The following is a 19,505-nucleotide window of genomic DNA, read 5'->3' as shown; positions in this document are numbered from 1 at the left end:
CCCACATTTCTGAAACGTTACGTCAGCTTATCAAAATGTTACTCACATCCAGACTGTAAAGCCATGTTGAAATGTCACTGCACTGTTTCACAGAGGAATCTAGTAAGGTTACATGAGTTGATTTGAAATCACAAGCTGATAGATGCACTGATAAATCTGAATTGAGTAAGAAGAACCTGGCATAAGAAAGAGAAGACACTACCTGTCTCCAGCATACAAAGGAACAGACTCATTCCTATGCTAATTCTGTGGGCATCAGTGCTGTGTACTGGACCACAGAGAGGCGGTCCAGATCATGGCCAAGACGAGAGATGTGTGGAGACTGGGTCTTTGTCCCTATCATTCAGCAGGTCCCATTAACTTCATAGGTCTGCATTTCAGGTCACAGAACAGGAGCAATGTTCCAGCTGTGAGGTAATGGGAACCTGAATGAGGGGTTTTAATTTTGTGGAAGACACTATGCAGAAAGAAGCCTTAACCAAAGCATGAAGAGCTAGCCAGAGGTCTGAGTTAAAATGACAGCCGGATGTTTGGCATGAGTCATAGGCAGGATGGGATATCCTACAGTGCCCAAGGGCAGAAAAATAGCAGAAAAGCTTAAGAGACTAAGCTCTCTTTTAAAGCTATCTCAAAGATAAGATTTTGCTGAAATAAGTGTAGCATAAAAATATCCTCTCATTTGACTTATTAAAAATTCTATATCTAAGCTGCAAATTAGTAGAGTTGTCTAAGCTCATCATGTGTTTGTAGATCTCCATATGCACTTGTTCACATCCAGATGCCCAATCATACGCACTGATGCAATCATATGAACTCAGAGTGGTGAGACTCGTTTGGACAGCGTACCAGAGAGCTGATGCTCTCTGCAACCCCAAAGAAGACTGAACAAATCTGTTGTAGGGTGTAAGTACTTTTGACTAAAGGTATTTAGCTCTTTGTGACTACAAAACCAATCATCCTCATAACAAGGATTGAGTCTAAACCAGAGAGCTGAGATAAGTGAAGTCACAATAGTGAGATATTCACATTTTAAGTGAGAGATGACAGAAAATGTTAAAAAGCATTTAAATCAGAAGGCCTTGCAATGTTAATGGAAAATAATGGAACTCTCTTCTAAACATCATACCTCACTGTGCTTAGAATTTTTGCTTCAAAAAGAGAAATCATGGGATCTGAATTTGGGAAAGGAAACTTAAGAATATTTATTTTTTGTATAATCAAATGCTAAACATTGGTATGTATCAAATATTTCTAAGGAATGAAGTTGTCCTTAAAAGATTTTCCCAACACAATATTAGTGCAACAACAGATTTAATTTAAATACCCAAAGTATGCATTGCTCAAATGCAACATTAAATACTTTATGGTAACACAATGTTCTTCACATTCCTTGCTAAACTAGAAAAGTAAGCTACAGAGGCAAAACAACTTACCCATGTCATGCTGTAAGTGCATGCCAGAAGGGAAAAGAAGATGTAGATCCTTATTCCTGTTATTGGACAAAAGGTGTATTTTCGATGCTTAATACAGCAAAAGAACAACTGTATGCTAGGACTAAGTTAAGATCCTTTGGGCAGTAAGCTCCCTCTCATTTTTTCATTACAGAAAGATATTAAGCATTCATCACCATGCATTTCAGCAGCTCGTCTTTTGTAAAAAATTCTCTGTATAACAATATAATTATACATTTCTGTTTAATATAATAACAAGAACAAAGAGCAAAGTTCCAAAAGCACATTTAGTAGAGAAGATATTTTGCTTTTTCTGTTTTTCTCATATCCTCTCACCTGTTAATGGCTTTTTCAGTACTACCACATACAGTGTTTCTAAAACCAACAATATCTAGCACTTTAGATGTGTTTAAATCAATTAGTTCTTCATTGACATACATAAACATCCTCAACCTATTCCTTCATCTATGTCTTTGTGTATTTATTTGTGTAAGGATTCTGCATATTTCACCATTTCCTCATGGAAGGAATAATGCACACACAAATACTTCAAAGCACAGCCTTGGAATGTGTCATCTAAAATGCTTTTCAAGTTACGTTGTTGTCATTTATTCTGCGTTCCTGGTTGCTTTGCATGCTGCACAGACTGATTTGCAGGTCAAATGAAATGATAACTGTGAGACTGCATTGCCACGTCAGGGTGGAATCCCAGGAAGAAACAAAGCAACTTCTAATAGCAACAACGAATATGCGCTCTATCAGCACTCAGGTCTGGTTAGAGAAGGAGACAGTTTACGCAATATTTGAAGGGAAGGAAAACAAATGCATCATAAATAAAAATACTGCATTAACTTGTATTGAATAAAGGCATGTTTCTCTATAATGAGCAGGGATGACAGCTTGGCTTCTTACATACAGGATTGCAGAGGAAACAAAAAAGCCACAAGAGCTATATATATATAGACAGGTTTTATAAAGATTATTGAAGACCAATCCTAATAGGTTTCATTTTAATTTAAAGGTTTTCTAACAGTTATTGGAAGGGAAGAGAGAAGTACAGATCATCATGACTAAAAAACATTGGAGCAGTTACAAGAGCATGGGAGACATCTTAGGGTGATGGAAGAAGAGGATCTGTTTTGCACTATGCCAGTCAGATACCATTTAAAATCTTGTCATAATTTCTACCAAGTTTAATTTACAAAATTCCATTCACCTTTATTGTTATTATTTACCCAGAAATTGTTAACACAAGCTGCAGAACATTCCAAGTAGAGAAAAGGAAAAAGCCTCTAAGAGAGATTTGCTGCTTGCTAGTTATTTCTCTATTAAGAGCGAGCCTTGGTACCAGATAAACTGCGGTCACGATGACAAAGGCAGCCCAAATCACTGAAAGCATATAAATGTGTGGCTTACAAGGTCAGCCTAACATACCTACCAAATTCTGGGCAGAATTTATGATTCTAACTGATAGTTATTCACAGTGACCCACTCTTGCTGTGAAAACAGCACTCTCCTGATAGGTGGCAGAACACATACTTCAAGGCAGCAACTGGTTTAGCCGTTTAATTCATTGCATGCAAATCAACACATTCAGTGAGTCACGGCAATGACATGACTTACAAACAACTTGCCAGAAAAAATACGTATCTTTGTTAATTGTGAAACTCCTCTTTTATTGTGTCATGAATACAGTGAATTGCATTCTAGGAAGCAAATGACATACACCTGGCAGACCAATATTGAAAAGTCATTAACAGAGCACTCGACTAGTCAGGTCATCACAACTGAACTATCTCCTTAAAATTGATGGGAGCAGGTAGGATGGGAGTTTCCAGGAGACAGAAAATATATTTTAAAGGAAGTAGCTGCTCTGAATAGAGCAGGACTGAGCAGCCTGTCAAGACAAAGGCTTCAGAAGCACAGAGAGAGGCAAAAGAAGTTAAGCTGGACAGGATGTAATGGCTAAATACTGTAACACTCAACTACTTCATAGCTTCTGTGGTTACACAAATTCTAACATCATCCTTTGTTCCTTGCTTTTCAGCTGCATTTTTCTTGAACAGAAGACTTAAAACCCCCCTGAGCTCATACCACCAGAAAAGAGAAGACTCCTGAATTCCTAACACCTACTATAAGTCTGGGAACATGCTGAACGAAACCAGAAAAACTTGCTATGCTCTGCCCACAGAAACAAATGACCAGTCTACACCAAAACAAACAGCTGAGTGATGGGATGAGCATTAGTGTAGGTTGCCATGAATTCAGGATAGACCCATTGATGATCAATCTACAGAGACACTGTGTAAATTGAATTGTTTTGAGTGAGTAAAATCTCTGAACACCAAATATTACACAGGGAAAAACAAAAGGCTGTAAATGAGAGGTTCGACAGAATTCAATCTAACACAACCCTGAGATATTCTGATGGTTATCCACGGTTCCAAAATCTCACATGTGCGTAATCTTATTTCACAAAAACTTTGATATAATTTAACATACCTGCACAAGTATATGTCATCATAAAATATTTATATACCCCAAATGAAAATTTAACTAATCCTATTAATTTACAATTAACATTTTCATATCAAAGCATCTCAATGGTTAAGCATGTACCAACATATATAATAATAAAATCACAAGTGATGATGCATAGCACAAAACACCATTTAAACTACAGTATTCCACAGTATGGTACTAACATGAAATGTTAGTGCAGCTGGTGCAGAGCATACAACATTAAAAAGAGGCTTTTATGGTAGAAAAGTTTTAATTCTTTATGGAGACAAAACAGACGGAGGGACACAAAAGATATTATCTCCCATATCAAGGTATATCCAGTCATTCCCATCAGCTGGCACTTGGGACATGCAAATGGCTCCTGAACAAATTCAGACCAAGTATGTGAATTTCGCAGCCTGAATCCATTTTTATTAAATATTACATATATTAAACACCTGAGATGAACTCCTAACCCTCTAACAGACAACAGTAAACATCTACAAAATACCAATGAGCTGTCATTGCAGAGTTTCTCAGTAAAAAACCAAAGTGCATTTCATATTCATAAATCAACTAGAAAAATATATGCTTTAGTACCGCAGTTAGCTTAAACTTGGTTTTCATATATGGTACTAGCAAACATTTTTAATCCTTTTAGGACAGGAAACATGTAAGAACCTAACAAAATTGCTTAGAAGACTGGCAGTGTCCGGTTATACAAACATAACCAGGCTTTATCAGCAACAAGATATTACTTATTTGCATGTCTGATGATTTCTCTGTTATCAACTCTAAATCTTTCTCTACTGCCAACAGAAAGAACAATGTGCTAAAATAATTATTAGCAAACTACTTTGGCAAAAATGTTCATTCCAAGCCTAAGGTTATTTCTTAGACTTCTCATGCAAAACTGGCACGAAGAATTCTCCTTCTAGTATCACAGCCACCTGTCCCATCTGTTAGGGATAATGAGCACCAGCAAAGAAGTCTCAAACCAACTGCCAAAAAAGTTATCTTGGCCATACCACCAACTGATTGAAGAAATTATTAGTATGATGCAGCAGAACAGAAGAGAAACAGAAGTTGTGACCCTGAGTAACTACTAATTATATTAGAAATGCATACACTTTTAAAATTTGCATTGGTTATATTGAAAAATATCCTCTACTTATGTTTAAACTCTACAGAGTTCAGGGCTTGATTTAGTTTGAGTCCTGCAAAGTCTGCAAGTGGAGTAAGTCAGCAGCACTTATCTGTAACTTCTCTTTCCAGAAGTTGAGACAACAAAGAATACATCTTCCCTCTTTCTGCTTGAAGCTGGAAGCTTTAAGCACACTCTGAAAGGAAGCAGGCTAGTGGTACCACTCCAAACCTCTTCCATCTTTTCTTCATCTAAAATTTAAGCCTGCAAGTCAAGCGCATGAATAGTTTTAAAAACACAATTCAAAATATAGAAACTGCATAGGCTCACCATCACCCTTGACAAAATGGTAACGGAAAACCAATATAAATTAACTTGATTAACTTCCAGTTTTCCTTACTTGCATGTTTAATCATGCTGCAATGCTATACACTTTCTGAAGCACAGTAACAGGTATGTCTCACTGTACGCTCTAAAAGCAATAGTTTACCTTGAAAGGTTGAAAGACAGAGATGGTCGTGGAACACTAGCCTCCGTCTCTACATGCCTGTAACAACTTTCTAGCTACTACAGGATCATTATATATCCATTCCCTCTCCAAGCATCTCTCTTTAGTGATCAGCCTTTATACGCTGAATCCTGCACATAACCTGACCAAGCTCCAGGTTCCATTCTCCACGAAACAAGCATTCTTAACCAGTGGATCTGACTAGGTATTTTTTTCCCTTCTCTTTGAATGGCTGGGCACAAAATACAAACCTTGGCTATAGAAACAGTCTCACTACACATCTGCCTTACCCAGTTCTTTGATGAATATCTGGGCGGGCCTAAGTTCTCTAGCGCAACTCTCTGTAGTTGTCTGCATGTCCACTTTTTCCTCTCAAACAGCTCTGTGACAAATGCTTCTGTCGTGCTTAATGCTGAGGAAAGTACTTCCACCCAGCAGTATCTCTTTTCCTGTAATTTTTACAGCAGGTTGGCTCTGCCAGAGGTTTAGTTTGTCCAGCTGCTTCTCCTACAACTTTGTAGCAATAGTCCTATGTTTGCTGAGACTGTCTTTACTATTACTGGGGGCTTTTTTCAGTCAGCCTTGTTCATTTAACTGATAAATCCTGCAGCCCATGTAACAATTGTTATTACAGCCACTATATCTGGTCTTAACCCTCTCATGTGCTTAGCTGTTTGCGCTTTGAAAGACCTAAACAATTAATAACTACAAATACATATCTGCCTTGCTCCTTTCACCCTACAGAGTTCTCTTTGAACTGTTCTTTGTGTATACTAGGTTATACCATGGACTAGCTCAGCTAAGAGCTAAAATCATTACAAATGTTTTCAACTTTGGAAAAAGTCACTGCTGGAAATTAATACATTTTACATTAGGGTTATGAGATATTATCCTTCTATTGTAATACATAAACTATCATCTATTTGTGCTATTTACCTGAGCATTTTTTAAACAAACAGAATTGTCCTTTTGGTTTATATTCCATTTTTGAAGTAATAACCTGTTTAAAAGAAAAACAAAATCTAAAGAATTACACAGCTTTTTACAGAGACATATAGTACCTTTGTATCTTTGTTTAGCCAATGTTCTTGTGTGACAGAAAATCTTTTCATTAAGGAGATATATTGCGTTTTAAAGCTCTTTGCCTGCTATTACTATTGAAATGGTACTTTCTGGTTTTGGATTAGCAGTTAGGAAGTGTAACAATGAACGGAAGGATCATACAATTTAACTGTCCTTCACTCCAGTTCTAGGCAGGTATGAAAACTAGCTCTGAATTATACCAGAAGCAGCAGGGAATGGTGTGCAACCCCAGCTAATTCAGGCTACTGAGATACAGATGGCATGCAGTGCCAGCAGGGCTATGCTGTTTCCAGGAAATAAGCTTGTTAGAGTCCACTGCCATACCTCTGCCTGGCATCACACTGTACTGTTATCTGTTATACAACTTCTAACAGAAAGGGAAAAAGAAACTTCATGTTGAGGGAGGATGCTAAAGAGAAGATGAGGAAGAGGAAAGAAAGAGAGACAAACCTAAGGAATGTTGGTACTACATTGTTATTCTATGGAGAAGGAAGGAAGTTAAAAATTAGAGTAAAGAAGGAAAGGGGGAAAGACACAGTGTGCACTCACAGCCCAGAAAGCCAACTGTATCCTGAGGTGCATCAAAAGAAACATGACAAGCAGGTCAAAGGAGGTGATCCTGCCCCTCTGCTCTCGTGAGACCCCACTTGGAGCACTGTGTGCAGTTCTGGTGTCCTCAACGTAAGAAGGACATGGAGCTGCTGGAGCAAGTCCAGGGGAGTGCCACGAGGATGATAAGGGGGCTGGAGCATCTTCCATGTGAAGACAGGCTGAGAAAGTTGGGGCTGTTCAGCCTGGAGAAGGGAAGCTGCGTGGAGACCTCATAGCAGCCTTCCAGTATCTGAAGGGGGCCTACAAGGATGCTGGGGAGGGACTCTTCATCAGGGACTGTAGCGATAGGACAAGGGGTAATGGGTTTAAACTTAAACAGGGGAAGTTTAGGTTAGATATAAGGAAGACGTTCTTCCCTGTGAGGGTGGTGAAGCACTGGCACAGGGTGCCGAGAGAAGCTGTGGCTGCCCCATCCCTGGCGGTGTTCAAGGCCAGGTTGGACAGGGCCTTGGGCCACATGGTCTAGTGCAAGGCACCCCTGCCCATGGCAGGGGGGTTGGAACTAGATGAGCTTAAAGTTCTTTCCAACCCTAACCATTCTATGATTCCATAACACAGAACAAATTCTGGTAGGCTTGAGACTTAACAGGGAAAGGAAAAAGACTGAGCCAAATTATTAAGGAAAGCAGAAAAAGTCTGAGATTGAGAGATGAGATCTTTCTGAGAAAAATGATTTTGTCAGATGCTTCAGAAAATATAAGAGAAGTGAAAAGGAAGGCTTAGAGAATCTTCCCAGGAAAAAGGCTAGTAGAAAATTTACAGGTCTTTAGGGGCAAAAAGAAAGGGAGACTGATGGTAACTTGAAAAGTAAATTTGAGAAGGGATTGTCTGAGAACAGAAGAAAGATCTCACATTATTCTCTGCAGAGAATATAGTTCTAGCAGATGGAGAATGGATGATAATGCAGTTAGAGAAATCAGGATGAGGTGGGATAGAAGAAGCCCATAAAGATTTTGGAAAATAAAAGTAATTTGTATTTCTGAGTAAGAAGCCATAAAAAAAGGAAGAGGTACTAAAAAGAACATTACATCACACTCACAAGAGACAATTTTCTCTTTTAATAATCTATACAAGAGAAACACATTGATTTGCCAGATGAGAGAACTAAGCAAGGAGAGGAACAACTTAATGTAATTTCTCTTTGACATAAGAAATGGAGGAACAACTGAGAAAACAACAGCCCTGAACTTTAACACATTAGAATCTGCTCAAATCCTTTACTATGATGGTAGCTAATTGTGTAAAACCTTAAAACTAAATCCCTCTGGCTTGCATATAATTTCTAAGCCTCAAAAAAGACCACTAAAACTGACAGCACAAGGAAAGAAACAGGGATTCCTTTTTAAATACCAGACACAAAGTCAGATATTCTTGTCTTCCTTTCATGAATGAAAGCAATTACTGAAAGATTCTTACTACTCACCTCAAAGATTTTGCCTGCTTTAAGAAACCTCTAGCTTTTGCTACTTCTTGAGTAAGCTTCTTTAAATCGTCTCCTTCAAAGTAAGGGAAAACTGGATCCTGAAAACAGAATTAAAATATTCTACTTTAATTTGCACCTATTTATTATTTTCAATTTCTACCAACTTAATTAACTGAGCCTAAACTGTCAATCTCCCTACTCCTATCTACTGGCAGACAAAGTCTTGGTCTTAAAAGGGGAGAGCAGAGCAACTTTGGATTGAACATGGTTCTGTTCACTAACATAATTCTTCTGCTCTGACAATCCCTGAGGTTTCCTGCTGCAGCATTAACGTACTACACACTGTGTAAGGATTTTACAATAACATAAATGAAATACCAGCTTGCAAGACTAAGGCAGCATAGTAAAAGCTGAAGTTAACTTAAAACCCAGGGTGTCTAAATGCAAGTTTTTTGTTTGGTTTTTTTTTGCTTCTCTTTCAAAACTTATGCTGCACTGTGTAATTCTGTCATGGGTTTCACCAACTGACCAAGGCAGCGGGCAAAGCAGCAAAGCCAGATATCCAATTGTCTCCTTTCGGTTTCAATGTGAAGCATCTTATGAATCTGCTACTAGTTTTTCTCATTATTTTTCTTTTTTAAATGCAGTTTGACTATTGATGAAGAACTAAGCTGAAATGAAACAAAACCAAAGCAAACAAAACAAATCAATTTAACATACATCTTCATCATCAAGCCCCTCTGTCAGCATTCTGTGTGCTGCTAATTGTCCATCCACATCTCCAAAACTGCAGTGATAGCGCCCTCCTGTTTGGGAAGCAAGCTTCTTCAGAAATTCATTAGCTCCTCTGTTAAGAACAAAGTAGTAAGTTACTTAGGAAAATTATTTCTCCGAAAGCAACAGCAATAGAAGAAGAATTTCTATGGATTCCTCAAAAAATATTACATCAAAACAAGTGGTTTGAAGGACATGACTGTAAACCTCTGTATCATTTCTCATCATCAATTGCTAATGTGGAATATACACTGCTTAGCTGTCATAACAGGCTACTTTTGGACAAGAGGTTCAGGGTAGTAATAGAACCAAAAATGAAAGTAAACCAAGAAATCCAGTAGCCAGGCTGGCAGGTGAGGGGCAGTTAGTATTTTACACACAGGAAGAAAACTGAAAGCCAGGAGACTCCATAAAGAGTCACACACTTTTACTGCCATTTATACATCATTATTTTAGAGTCCTGTCTCCCAAGCACGAGCATTGCAAAGTCAAAAATAGTCATACAGCCATTAATTTCAAGTAAACTGCAAGGATTGATTCCATCCTAGAACTGGACACGAAAGTATCCACAACTAACTAGGAGATTTCTTTGCAAAGAAACAGCAGAAGAGTAACTTGAATTCAGAAGTGACATGTTTCTCCCTCACTAGCAGATATCCTGTACAGATAGTTACTGGCTACTGACCAGTTAACCAAATGTTATGCAAATAAACTCGAAATATTCGAGTTGGCTTTTTCAGCTTAGGTCCAATAATTCTATATATCAAGCACTCTACTACTTCCCCCTTTAATGGCTTGAAAAATGACAGCCATGCTGTTCAGTGAATTGAGCATGTGGCCCAGACTTTTGACAATAAACTAGTAATTCTAAAATTTTTTATTGTTCTTGCAAAGTATCATATACCTGTCTGCACAGTTAAAAGAAATGGTGTGAATTTTAATATCTTGGTTTTTTCTCAATCTTTCAACTTCTGTCAAAATCAGACTGTAACTGGTGTCTGGTCTTCCATCAGTCAATACATACAGTGCCTCTATACCTTGGAAACTGAGAGCCTTCTGAAAAGCAGAAAATAAGCTTAAATAGTTAGTACATTTATATGAAAAGTTAAGAATGAAAACACTTGATTTCCAATGATTTAATATTGTTTTATATTTACCACCTCATTTATCAAGTGAGTTTTGTCTTTTCACTAAGTATAAAGAGATCAAGGATATAAACTTGAAAAATAAATAAGTAGATGATCTGTAGCATAAGACAGTATATTCCTAAGAACAACATCACAAAAAACTGATTCATTGAAATAAGCAAATTAACTGGTTTTGGAGAACTGCTAACAGAAGATTTTTGCATCACATTTTGTGGGAGTTAAAGATGCTCAATGTCTGCTTACTGAGACTTGGCCTTTTTATATTATTGAAAACTGCTACAGTAATTGACTCTGTGGACATGTTTTTAATACACAGATGCCTTAAAGTTCTACTGGATATGATTCATCATGAATTCCATAAGATTTACTAGGAGATTCTGCAAGGGTGTCTGAAAGAATCATGCATTTAAGGCAACATTTCTTTTGTGATTCAAATTTTAAATCTCATGAAATTGTAAGTTATTTCAGTCTCTGTTTTAAATTATTATTACTATTAAATTTCTATAGGAGAAAAGTTTCTTCACCTGTTACTGAAGTTCAAGGATTGTGTGTTCAATGCCCATGCAATTCCAGTAAACACCACTTCTTTAAAATCCCTGTTTGGCTCAGAGCAAGTATCTCATTGTCACAGTTGCACATTAGCATCACTTTGAGCAACTGGCTATTTTCTCTCTCCAGCATTCTTCGAAAACAAATATTAACTCAACTACTGATATTTCAAATTTTTCTTAAACTCAGTATGAGTGATGAATTCTAGTATCTACTAGCCCTGGGGACAGAAACAGTGGCTTGATTCCAGATCTGTTCAGTGTTTTGCATGTAAAAATGCTTCATGCTTTGACCAAATAATTTTCCCCAAAACATTACCAGTCAGATAGAAGTGTTATATCACCACAAGACATGATGTCTTCTCCAAAATACAGTACACAGTTTACTAACCTGTAAAGCCATAAGGGTGCATGTATTGCCATGAGCGTGGAATGTGGACACCCACTGCACAGCATCGTGACATGTTTCATCAGTGGCCTCTACAAGACACTCCTTCCAACTCTCTGTATTTTCTGCAAATCTCAGCAGGTTAAACCTAAGGAGAAAGATGGCCCACAACATTAAACCCTAACCAGTATTATCAGTCACTTCAGATAAGCCAGTTTTGAAATAAACAAAACAAAAAAAAATGAACACAAAAGTAAACCCAATAGGAAAAAACAACCCAAACAAAAACCCCACAAACACAAAAAACAACCAACTTCCTTCCTCCCAAAAACCAGAAGCCTCGTATTGGATTAAAGTCTTCAGCTTTAGAAGAGTCAGAAAGCATGTATCACTCTGCTTGAAAGTCTATGGGTATGCTGAGCCTAAAGGATAAACAGCATCAGGCAAATGAGGCTCAAACCTTACAGAGCTCAGAACTGAAAGCTGGTTAACAAGAACAGAAAAAGCAGTTCATGTTTCATGTGTATTATACACTAACATACAATAATTACTTGTATTGTTTCAGTACTATATTATTTGTTATTAAGCAATCTTATGACATAATAGTAAGTGGTGCAGATTTCAGTCTTTATCAGTAATTCATCATACCTTACTTTATTTTTTCTCAGCTGTTCCCAGATAAGAGAGGTAAGTTCTTTCGTGACATGTGGCAAATATGGGTCCATGGAACCAGATGTGTCAACCAAAATACAGACATTTGCTTCTAAAATGGTACCAAACAATCTTCGGCTTCCTGGGCCAGAAGGAATTAAACTAATTAAAACTAATTGTCATTACATAGGCTTATTTCATTGAACATATTATTTTATTGAGCATACTGTAAAACCTTTGGTCTTTAGGTGTTATTCTGGGCACATTTCTACATAATAAATACTAATCTGTGTGCAGCTATGTAGTTCAATGAGCAACAGAGGGATCAAAATACTTTTCACCAGCAGGGCATATTCTTAGCAAAAGAAACTTTAAAGCTAATTTTGCTTGTTGATGTTATTGTATATATTCAATGGATACAAAGCTTCTGACACCAGGAACCTTGCATTTCTGAACACAGCATACAAAAAGGAGAAGCTTACATCACAGCCCTAATTATTTCACAGCAAGCTTGATGTTTCAGCTACACAGACACTGAATTCTCTTGTGTTCTTGTATTAATAAAAAATATGAATACAATGAAATGCAAAACCAATGACTTTATATTTGAGGTCCAGATTTATATTCAGATTTATTGTATGATAAGTAGTAGACAAGAATATTTTATATACGTTTCAACTGTGCTTTACAGACCAGATGCACACCAGTACCTGACAGAAGCCACTGTATTCTTTCTACATAGCGCCGCAACACTTTCTCCAGTTGTTCAGTGTAGATTTCCAGTTCTTTAGGTTGAAACTGCAGATGTTTCACAACCCCCTGGAAAAATCAGGAAAATAGGGGGGTTTGTCTTTACCTCTATGAAATAGTGTAAGAAAATTTCTGTGACTCTGTTGCTACTAAATAACTGGTTTACCCCAATGAGGAAAGCCTCGTTCTCATCTCAGCCAGCTGAGCTGAGCAACAAGATTTGACTAGACAGGTGAACCAGCTGCATTATCTCTAACAGTTTTATAGATATAATAGAGCAGTAGTATCCTGGACTTAACTTTCTGTGCTTCTCTCCAGTTATTACACAAACCCAAACAATCAAGATCCAACATTTTCCCAGTTTTGACTCACACATCATTTTTAAAAGCTCTACTTAGAATTTTAAAATTGTTTTCCACACTGTATGAGCAGAGGAGATGCATTCTCCAGATCCCATGCATTTTCCACTTTGAACATACTAAATGGTCTTTTATTCACCACAAGAAACTTTCTCCAGCTTTCTAACAGAAACATGATTCAGAAAGACAGCCACGGAAGAGTGAAGAGAATATCACACTGGCAAGCCACAAATGTTGATGCATTCTCTTAAACACAAAACCTTTCAGTGATGTAGGTAGATGAAGTCTGAAAATGCTTACATTGATTTCCACACTAGGGAAGACAGTGCAGTATTTTGCTGACACTTTCTTGTGCAGCGACGCCACAGTTTTCTGTTGGTGAGTGCAGCCTGGACCAAACAGCAGCCGGGGCAAGTCCAGTTTAAGCTTTTTAATACTGTACTTGGTCAGCCACTGGTAAGACAAACATATGAAGCAACTGGTTGCTAGTAAATATTAGAACAGATTAAGTAACAATACATTGTACGAAATCACAATTAAGATGTTCGCATTAATTCATATGGATAATTCTCAAATGGCATTTCATTAATAAGGAGCAAAGTACCTCTTTGCTTGAACAGATTTCCTCTTTGTTTGGCAACGTAACAGAGGGAACAGACTTTCCTACGCACGTTACCTTTGGATACTTTTGGTATACTGGACCTAGTTAAGAAAATGAACAAAGTAATACGGAGAGCCTGAGGTTTAAATCACAGCCCTTTGAGTCACATATGACTGTGGATTAAAACAAACAAATCAACCAAACCCAGCCCCACACACGAGCGTTCCATACGCAGTTCCACATTTGAAAACAAATGCAAAATTTCCATATAAAGTACTTAAAAAAACAACTGATTTTTAAAAATTGTCAACTGCAAAAAATTCCAAGCCAAATACTCTGTAATCATCTACACCCTCATGACAGCATTTTTCTTTAGAGCACCTTTGACAACAAGATCCCGAAGGACTTTACAAAAACAAAACAAAATTCCCCAACACATCCCCAAGATTAAAATTGCAAGTTTTTCTAAAAACTTCAATTAAATCTCTAATTTAACACCATCTTTAAGCAAAACCCCAAACAAACTGAAGACAAAAAGCCCCTAATCTATACAGACCTGGTGGAATTTCTGCTTTGGCATTAGTAGGACGCCATGCCTGTACTCTTCTGGAAGCATTTCTCTCTGCACCATGGTTGTCTTTAATATACTATAAGCACATACAGTAACAATAATTTTAAAAAAGGCAATTAAAAAGTCTTTCAGTTGGATCATAACTGCATTATTCAAAACTGGAACTATCCTTCATTATTCTCTAATTCCTGTTTTACTCTGGCTCTTCTGACAAGTCAGCGCTTCCCATGACGACCCGTTACTTTGTGATTTCTTGCTAGGTTAAGTAGCTCTCACTGCTCTGGCTTAATTATCTTGCCAACTTCATCTGCTGCCATAACTAAAGACTAACATCTACAGGCAGATGAGTCTGGACCATTTTTGCAACTTGAAGAAGCAGTCTAGTATGGTAATGGCTCTGTTTTATAAAATATAGTATATAGTATTTTCCTCAGAGTTTCATCGAATATTTGAAACCTAGTGCTGACAACACTTGTTTTTTCCTCCAGGTATGGAAACCTCTACAGTCAACGCTCTCTAGAGGATGAGCAGTCTGCTAAACAACATGAACACTTGTTTAACCACTTGTTTAATCAGACTTTTGCTGTGACACAGAGACTTCAAGTAACTGACATCTAATGTAAAATAACAAACTATAACATACTATATATAACAGAATCATAGAAATGTTTGGGTTGGAAGGGATCCTCAAAGGTCATCTAGTCCAACCCCCAACATAACATACTATAAAACATATTATAAATATCACCAAACATCTACAGATAAACCTGTACCAGTTTTTTACAAGTTTAATCCTGTAAAACTATGCTATGTTGTCATATCTGAGTGATTACTTTTTTCCTGCATTTGTGAAGAAGCATTGAGCACATACTGTTTTTGACAAAATAGCATGGAAGACCTGTTTGAGCTTACCTACCAGGTCTTTGACACATGAACACACCTAAGAGTGCCACTCCCATTTCAAAGATGAGACCTGAAAATTCCAGGTCAAAAGTTAACTACATCCTCTGCAATAGGAAGTTCTTATCTACTCATTTCTACATCCAAGTGGTAAGCACTGGCCCTGGCCATTTGTATGTATTACAGATATACACACCCACTCAGAACAGATGCATACACAGTCAAAATTAGCAAGGAAAACATTAGCAAAATCCCAAAGGACTCAATAGTGTAACTCCATGGCAATCAGCACAGCAGGCAGGAAATAAATCCTGAACCCTATTTCTAGTTTTTATGCTGGCTCTCTATGTGGCCAAAGACATACTACTCAGCTGCAGCTGTCTCATCTGGAAATGAGCAGAATACCATAAAATTCAGTACTTTCTAGGACTTGAAAAACAGATGGAATTTAGTACAGCACATTTCTGCTTGGCCTTTGTTTTCATTGAACACTAAATATTTAAGGTCAGAGGAGGGATTATTTAGATAATTTTAGACACTGCAATGTTGTTCCATTATAATTAATTATTCAGTGGGAATTAATAAGATGTATTTTTTTGTTTATGTAGCATTTTGAATGCAAATTACAATGTCAACTCAGGGCACTCTCACAGTGCTGTTTTAATTCCTGCGAATTTTCAGCCTGAGCACTTCCCTCCCAAAAAGCAGCATCTGACAGTTGGGTAAGATCTCTAATTAAAACACACAGCTCATTAAAAACGGGACCATTTCAAACCATTCTAGCCAGACTCAGGGCTGTGGGTTTAGGAGATGGCAACTTCTGTGGCCTTCTTTTCTCTTCCTTTGTAAGCACATTTGAGTCTCCTTCTGGTATAAATGGATTAACAGACTGATTTACTGAACGTTGCTTTAAGGATTCCACTAGGAATGCACACTGAAATGGAAGTTCACAGCATTTAGTAATTCATATACATGAAATTTAAGCAAATGACATTTCAAAGCCAGACATTCTATATTTATTACTTTAATAAAAATAAAATTCACAGCAAATTTATTAATCTGGCAATGCTTAACACCTCTAACTGAATAGAAACCCCTTTGTACTGTGGTTGCTTTAATACGCAGGAGGGAAATCCTTCCTGCTCTGAGCAAACATTCTAGAAGAAAAGGCAACAGTTTGCATACCAAGACCAGAACAAATTGGAAGATGATGAACCAAGAATATGCAACTATTAAATGGCAACAAAATATTTTAAGATCCCATTAAACATCCACCAACTCTTCTTTGTAAACAAAAGATTTTTGTGACTCAGACTTGCATGCAAAAAGCTGTTTAGGACTCTGGACATAGATCTTGCTGCACCTATCTTCCTAATCACACTTTCGTAACACACAACCGTATGGCCAGGCTGGCTACGCTGCCTCAGTCATTTTAGATAGCTTTATATAAGATATAAATATAATATATATAGGCATATAACATGGAGACATATGGTCTAGTTCTACACCCCTCGTACACTTCGGAAAGCAACTGTTTTGGAATTGAACAAAGGTATTGTCCCACTGATGAACCCTCCCTGAAATGTGACTTACAGGAACATAACATTGCATGTTTGTTATAGAATATATCTAACTTTTTACGTACTTCTTTTTTTATATATATAGTTATAGCAAACAATTCTATTTGAGAAGAATTCATCATAGGATTGGCAACAAAAAGGAGAATCACTTCGATTATAAACTCCTTGTATTTGATAAGGAATAATGGCCACTCCAACACCGATCACCGCAGTGCCATTGTACAACTGCTTTCTAGGCCATATTTACTCTGTGGTGACTATTCTCACACTCTCAAGCATTCCTGCCCATCTTATGAGGATTTTCATTTTGTCTAATCTTCTGCACTGTCAGCTGAACAAAAACTGTTCAATTTTTTTCTGAAGAAACACAGAACTTAAAAAGATACCTATAATTCATACCTTTTGGGAGTACTTGTTTGCTTTTTCCATTTCAGACACAATAATAGTGATATCATCACTTTCGAAAATACCTAATAATCAAATATATGCTAATCAGCTTTTTTTTTAAGTGTACAAAATATATCATTTTTTAAAACATACAACAATTTGTAAAGCATGCCAAATTATCAATGAAAAGAATCAAAAAGCCTTTGTTTCCTGTAAGCATTTGTTTTCCTGTTAGGTCCAGGCAGTCTGGACCTAACACATTCGCAACTATATTTTAAATGCACATCTTTAAAATATCTGGCAGAATTCAAACAGAAAAAAACCCAATCAAATTCCTGCATTAAGGCTTTTTTGTAATATTCTGCAATACAATTGAAAGCCTCAGTCAAACTAGGACCTCTGTTTATATCTCAGTGCTAGTATAATACTAGCACATCCTAAAAAAGTAAACTACTTGATGGGGGGGCACTAATAAATATTATTTAACTAATGAAAAAGAAGTATGTGCTGACTTTCATTTTCACATACCTGCTTCTCCAAACCAATGAAATCTCCCATTGGCTCCCTGTACTATTTCTTTAAAAGCACTTGCAGTCTCAGTTGGGTTAGCATAGTGGGCTGGAATGATCCCATTAGAGTCAACCTCCTCCATTACACTGAACAGACAGACATGAAGCTGTAAATCAAAACCTCTGCAAACCTCAGCCACATAAGCACTGATTGTGTGCTGGAACACAGAGGGGAGGGGAAAAAAAATTAATATATCAGTAGCGACCCTCTACCTCAGATGAGCTCCCACCTACTCCACTGAACTGACGTACAAATACTTGCAACCTGAGCAATTCAGTCCGGGAGCATACCCTGAGTAGCTGAATGCCTCCTCAATTCATGCATATACACAAAACCTGTCACTATTACTAGTGACAAGGGCAACAGCATTACTGCAGCCAAGAAGTGAGATGGGGTACCTATGGAAATCAAAGACACAGGCCATGGACTTCAAGTTAGCCATGCACTGACGAAAAGAAGTAGGGATGGAACTATCCATTTGGTTTTTTGTATGCATCCTTTGTTTTCTTATTATCCACACAAGCTTTTAATGATTTCTTAGGTTTGCCCAGAATTTCGGTAACAAAAGCGAGACACCCTACTGTGCATGCATGGTTACTGCAGTTGGGTTACCATAGGTTTAGAAACTCTAAGCTTTGCACATGGCTTAACAGCCACAGAGCACATGCACTACAACCACGTATCTAAGCAATGGATTACTGTTATTATACTATGGAGTTCCACAGTAAAACTATTTGTGGCTTTGTTTCCATAAGCTATAAGGAAATAATATACAAAAAAAAAAAAAATCACAGCTGGTTTGCTCAAACTCAGAAATTTGCAGTGAAATGACGGCCAAAGCTGGAGTGGGAAGGGAATCCTAAAAACACCTTTTGAATTTTCTATGATTCACACAATATTAATAATTGCTATAATTCACAATTGCTACCTCCAACACTCAAGGAGCAACTGCAGAAATGGAAGTTTAAGATCCTCACAGTTGTGCTGGCTTAGATATGTAAAGAAGTATCTGCCAACAAGCTATGATGACTAGAAAAGAAACAAAAAATGGGAACTTACAGAAATGTTGCAAAACCTGTGATAATACTTACTGTTTCGTGATCAGGTATTCCAGTAGTCAGCAGGTAAAGTCCTTGTGATTTGTGTTTATCCTTGTCTTTGAAATCTATTTCCACAGCTCTCCTCAGTGCACTCATGAGATTTCTACTCCCTTTGCACTGCAGGCTTAACACCCACCTAAAAAAAAAATGATGTTCACATTTCAAAGAATGAAGCAACAAATCCTTTTGTTTCTGCTTAAAGCAATAAAGAGAACTAAAACTCTTTCATACCACTGCTCTGGAGTCTAAAATTTTTGACAGAGAGCAAAACCAGATTATATAATGACCCAAATTATTTGTTCTAATTTCTGTACTGCCATGGACAACTAGATTTTAAGGTAAGATTTGGAGCATAGAGAGGGAAGAATTCTCTCTTAATTTTATGTGGAAAAATTGTAATATAGCAGAACTTACAGGAATAAAAATGAAATGACAGAGGTGTAATGAAACCACCG

At 37.3% G+C, this 19,505-nt stretch overlaps 1 protein-coding gene across 1 annotated transcript in view; it reads right to left on the bottom strand.

The window, feature by feature from the left end:
• Positions 1 to 1,292: 1,292 nt before the first annotated feature.
• VWA3A (von Willebrand factor A domain containing 3A) overlaps positions 1,293 to 19,505 on the bottom strand; it is a 29,398-nt gene continuing 11,185 nt past the window's right edge. Inside the window, exons 14-27 of the mRNA XM_032919848.1 lie at positions 19,042 to 19,186; positions 17,909 to 18,107; positions 17,393 to 17,463; positions 16,189 to 16,347; positions 14,499 to 14,589; positions 13,946 to 14,043; positions 13,642 to 13,794; positions 12,943 to 13,051; positions 12,230 to 12,374; positions 11,585 to 11,729; positions 10,402 to 10,553; positions 9,444 to 9,570; positions 8,724 to 8,821; positions 1,293 to 1,489 (exon numbers count right to left, since the gene is read on the bottom strand). Of these exons, the coding sequence (XP_032775739.1) occupies positions 1,399 to 1,489; positions 8,724 to 8,821; positions 9,444 to 9,570; positions 10,402 to 10,553; positions 11,585 to 11,729; positions 12,230 to 12,374; positions 12,943 to 13,051; positions 13,642 to 13,794; positions 13,946 to 14,043; positions 14,499 to 14,589; positions 16,189 to 16,347; positions 17,393 to 17,463; positions 17,909 to 18,107; positions 19,042 to 19,186 (1,783 nt within the window). The 3' untranslated portion in view covers positions 1,293 to 1,398. The remainder of the gene's footprint in view (positions 1,490 to 8,723; positions 8,822 to 9,443; positions 9,571 to 10,401; positions 10,554 to 11,584; positions 11,730 to 12,229; positions 12,375 to 12,942; positions 13,052 to 13,641; positions 13,795 to 13,945; positions 14,044 to 14,498; positions 14,590 to 16,188; positions 16,348 to 17,392; positions 17,464 to 17,908; positions 18,108 to 19,041; positions 19,187 to 19,505) is intronic.

The sequence above is a fragment of the Strigops habroptila genome, chromosome 4 (genome assembly GCF_004027225.2).
Source record: "Strigops habroptila isolate Jane chromosome 4, bStrHab1.2.pri, whole genome shotgun sequence".
NCBI lineage: Eukaryota > Metazoa > Chordata > Aves > Psittaciformes > Psittacidae > Strigops > Strigops habroptila.
The sequence above is the reverse complement of the archived record's forward strand: the minus strand, read 5'-3'. Positions and strand labels throughout refer to the sequence as shown.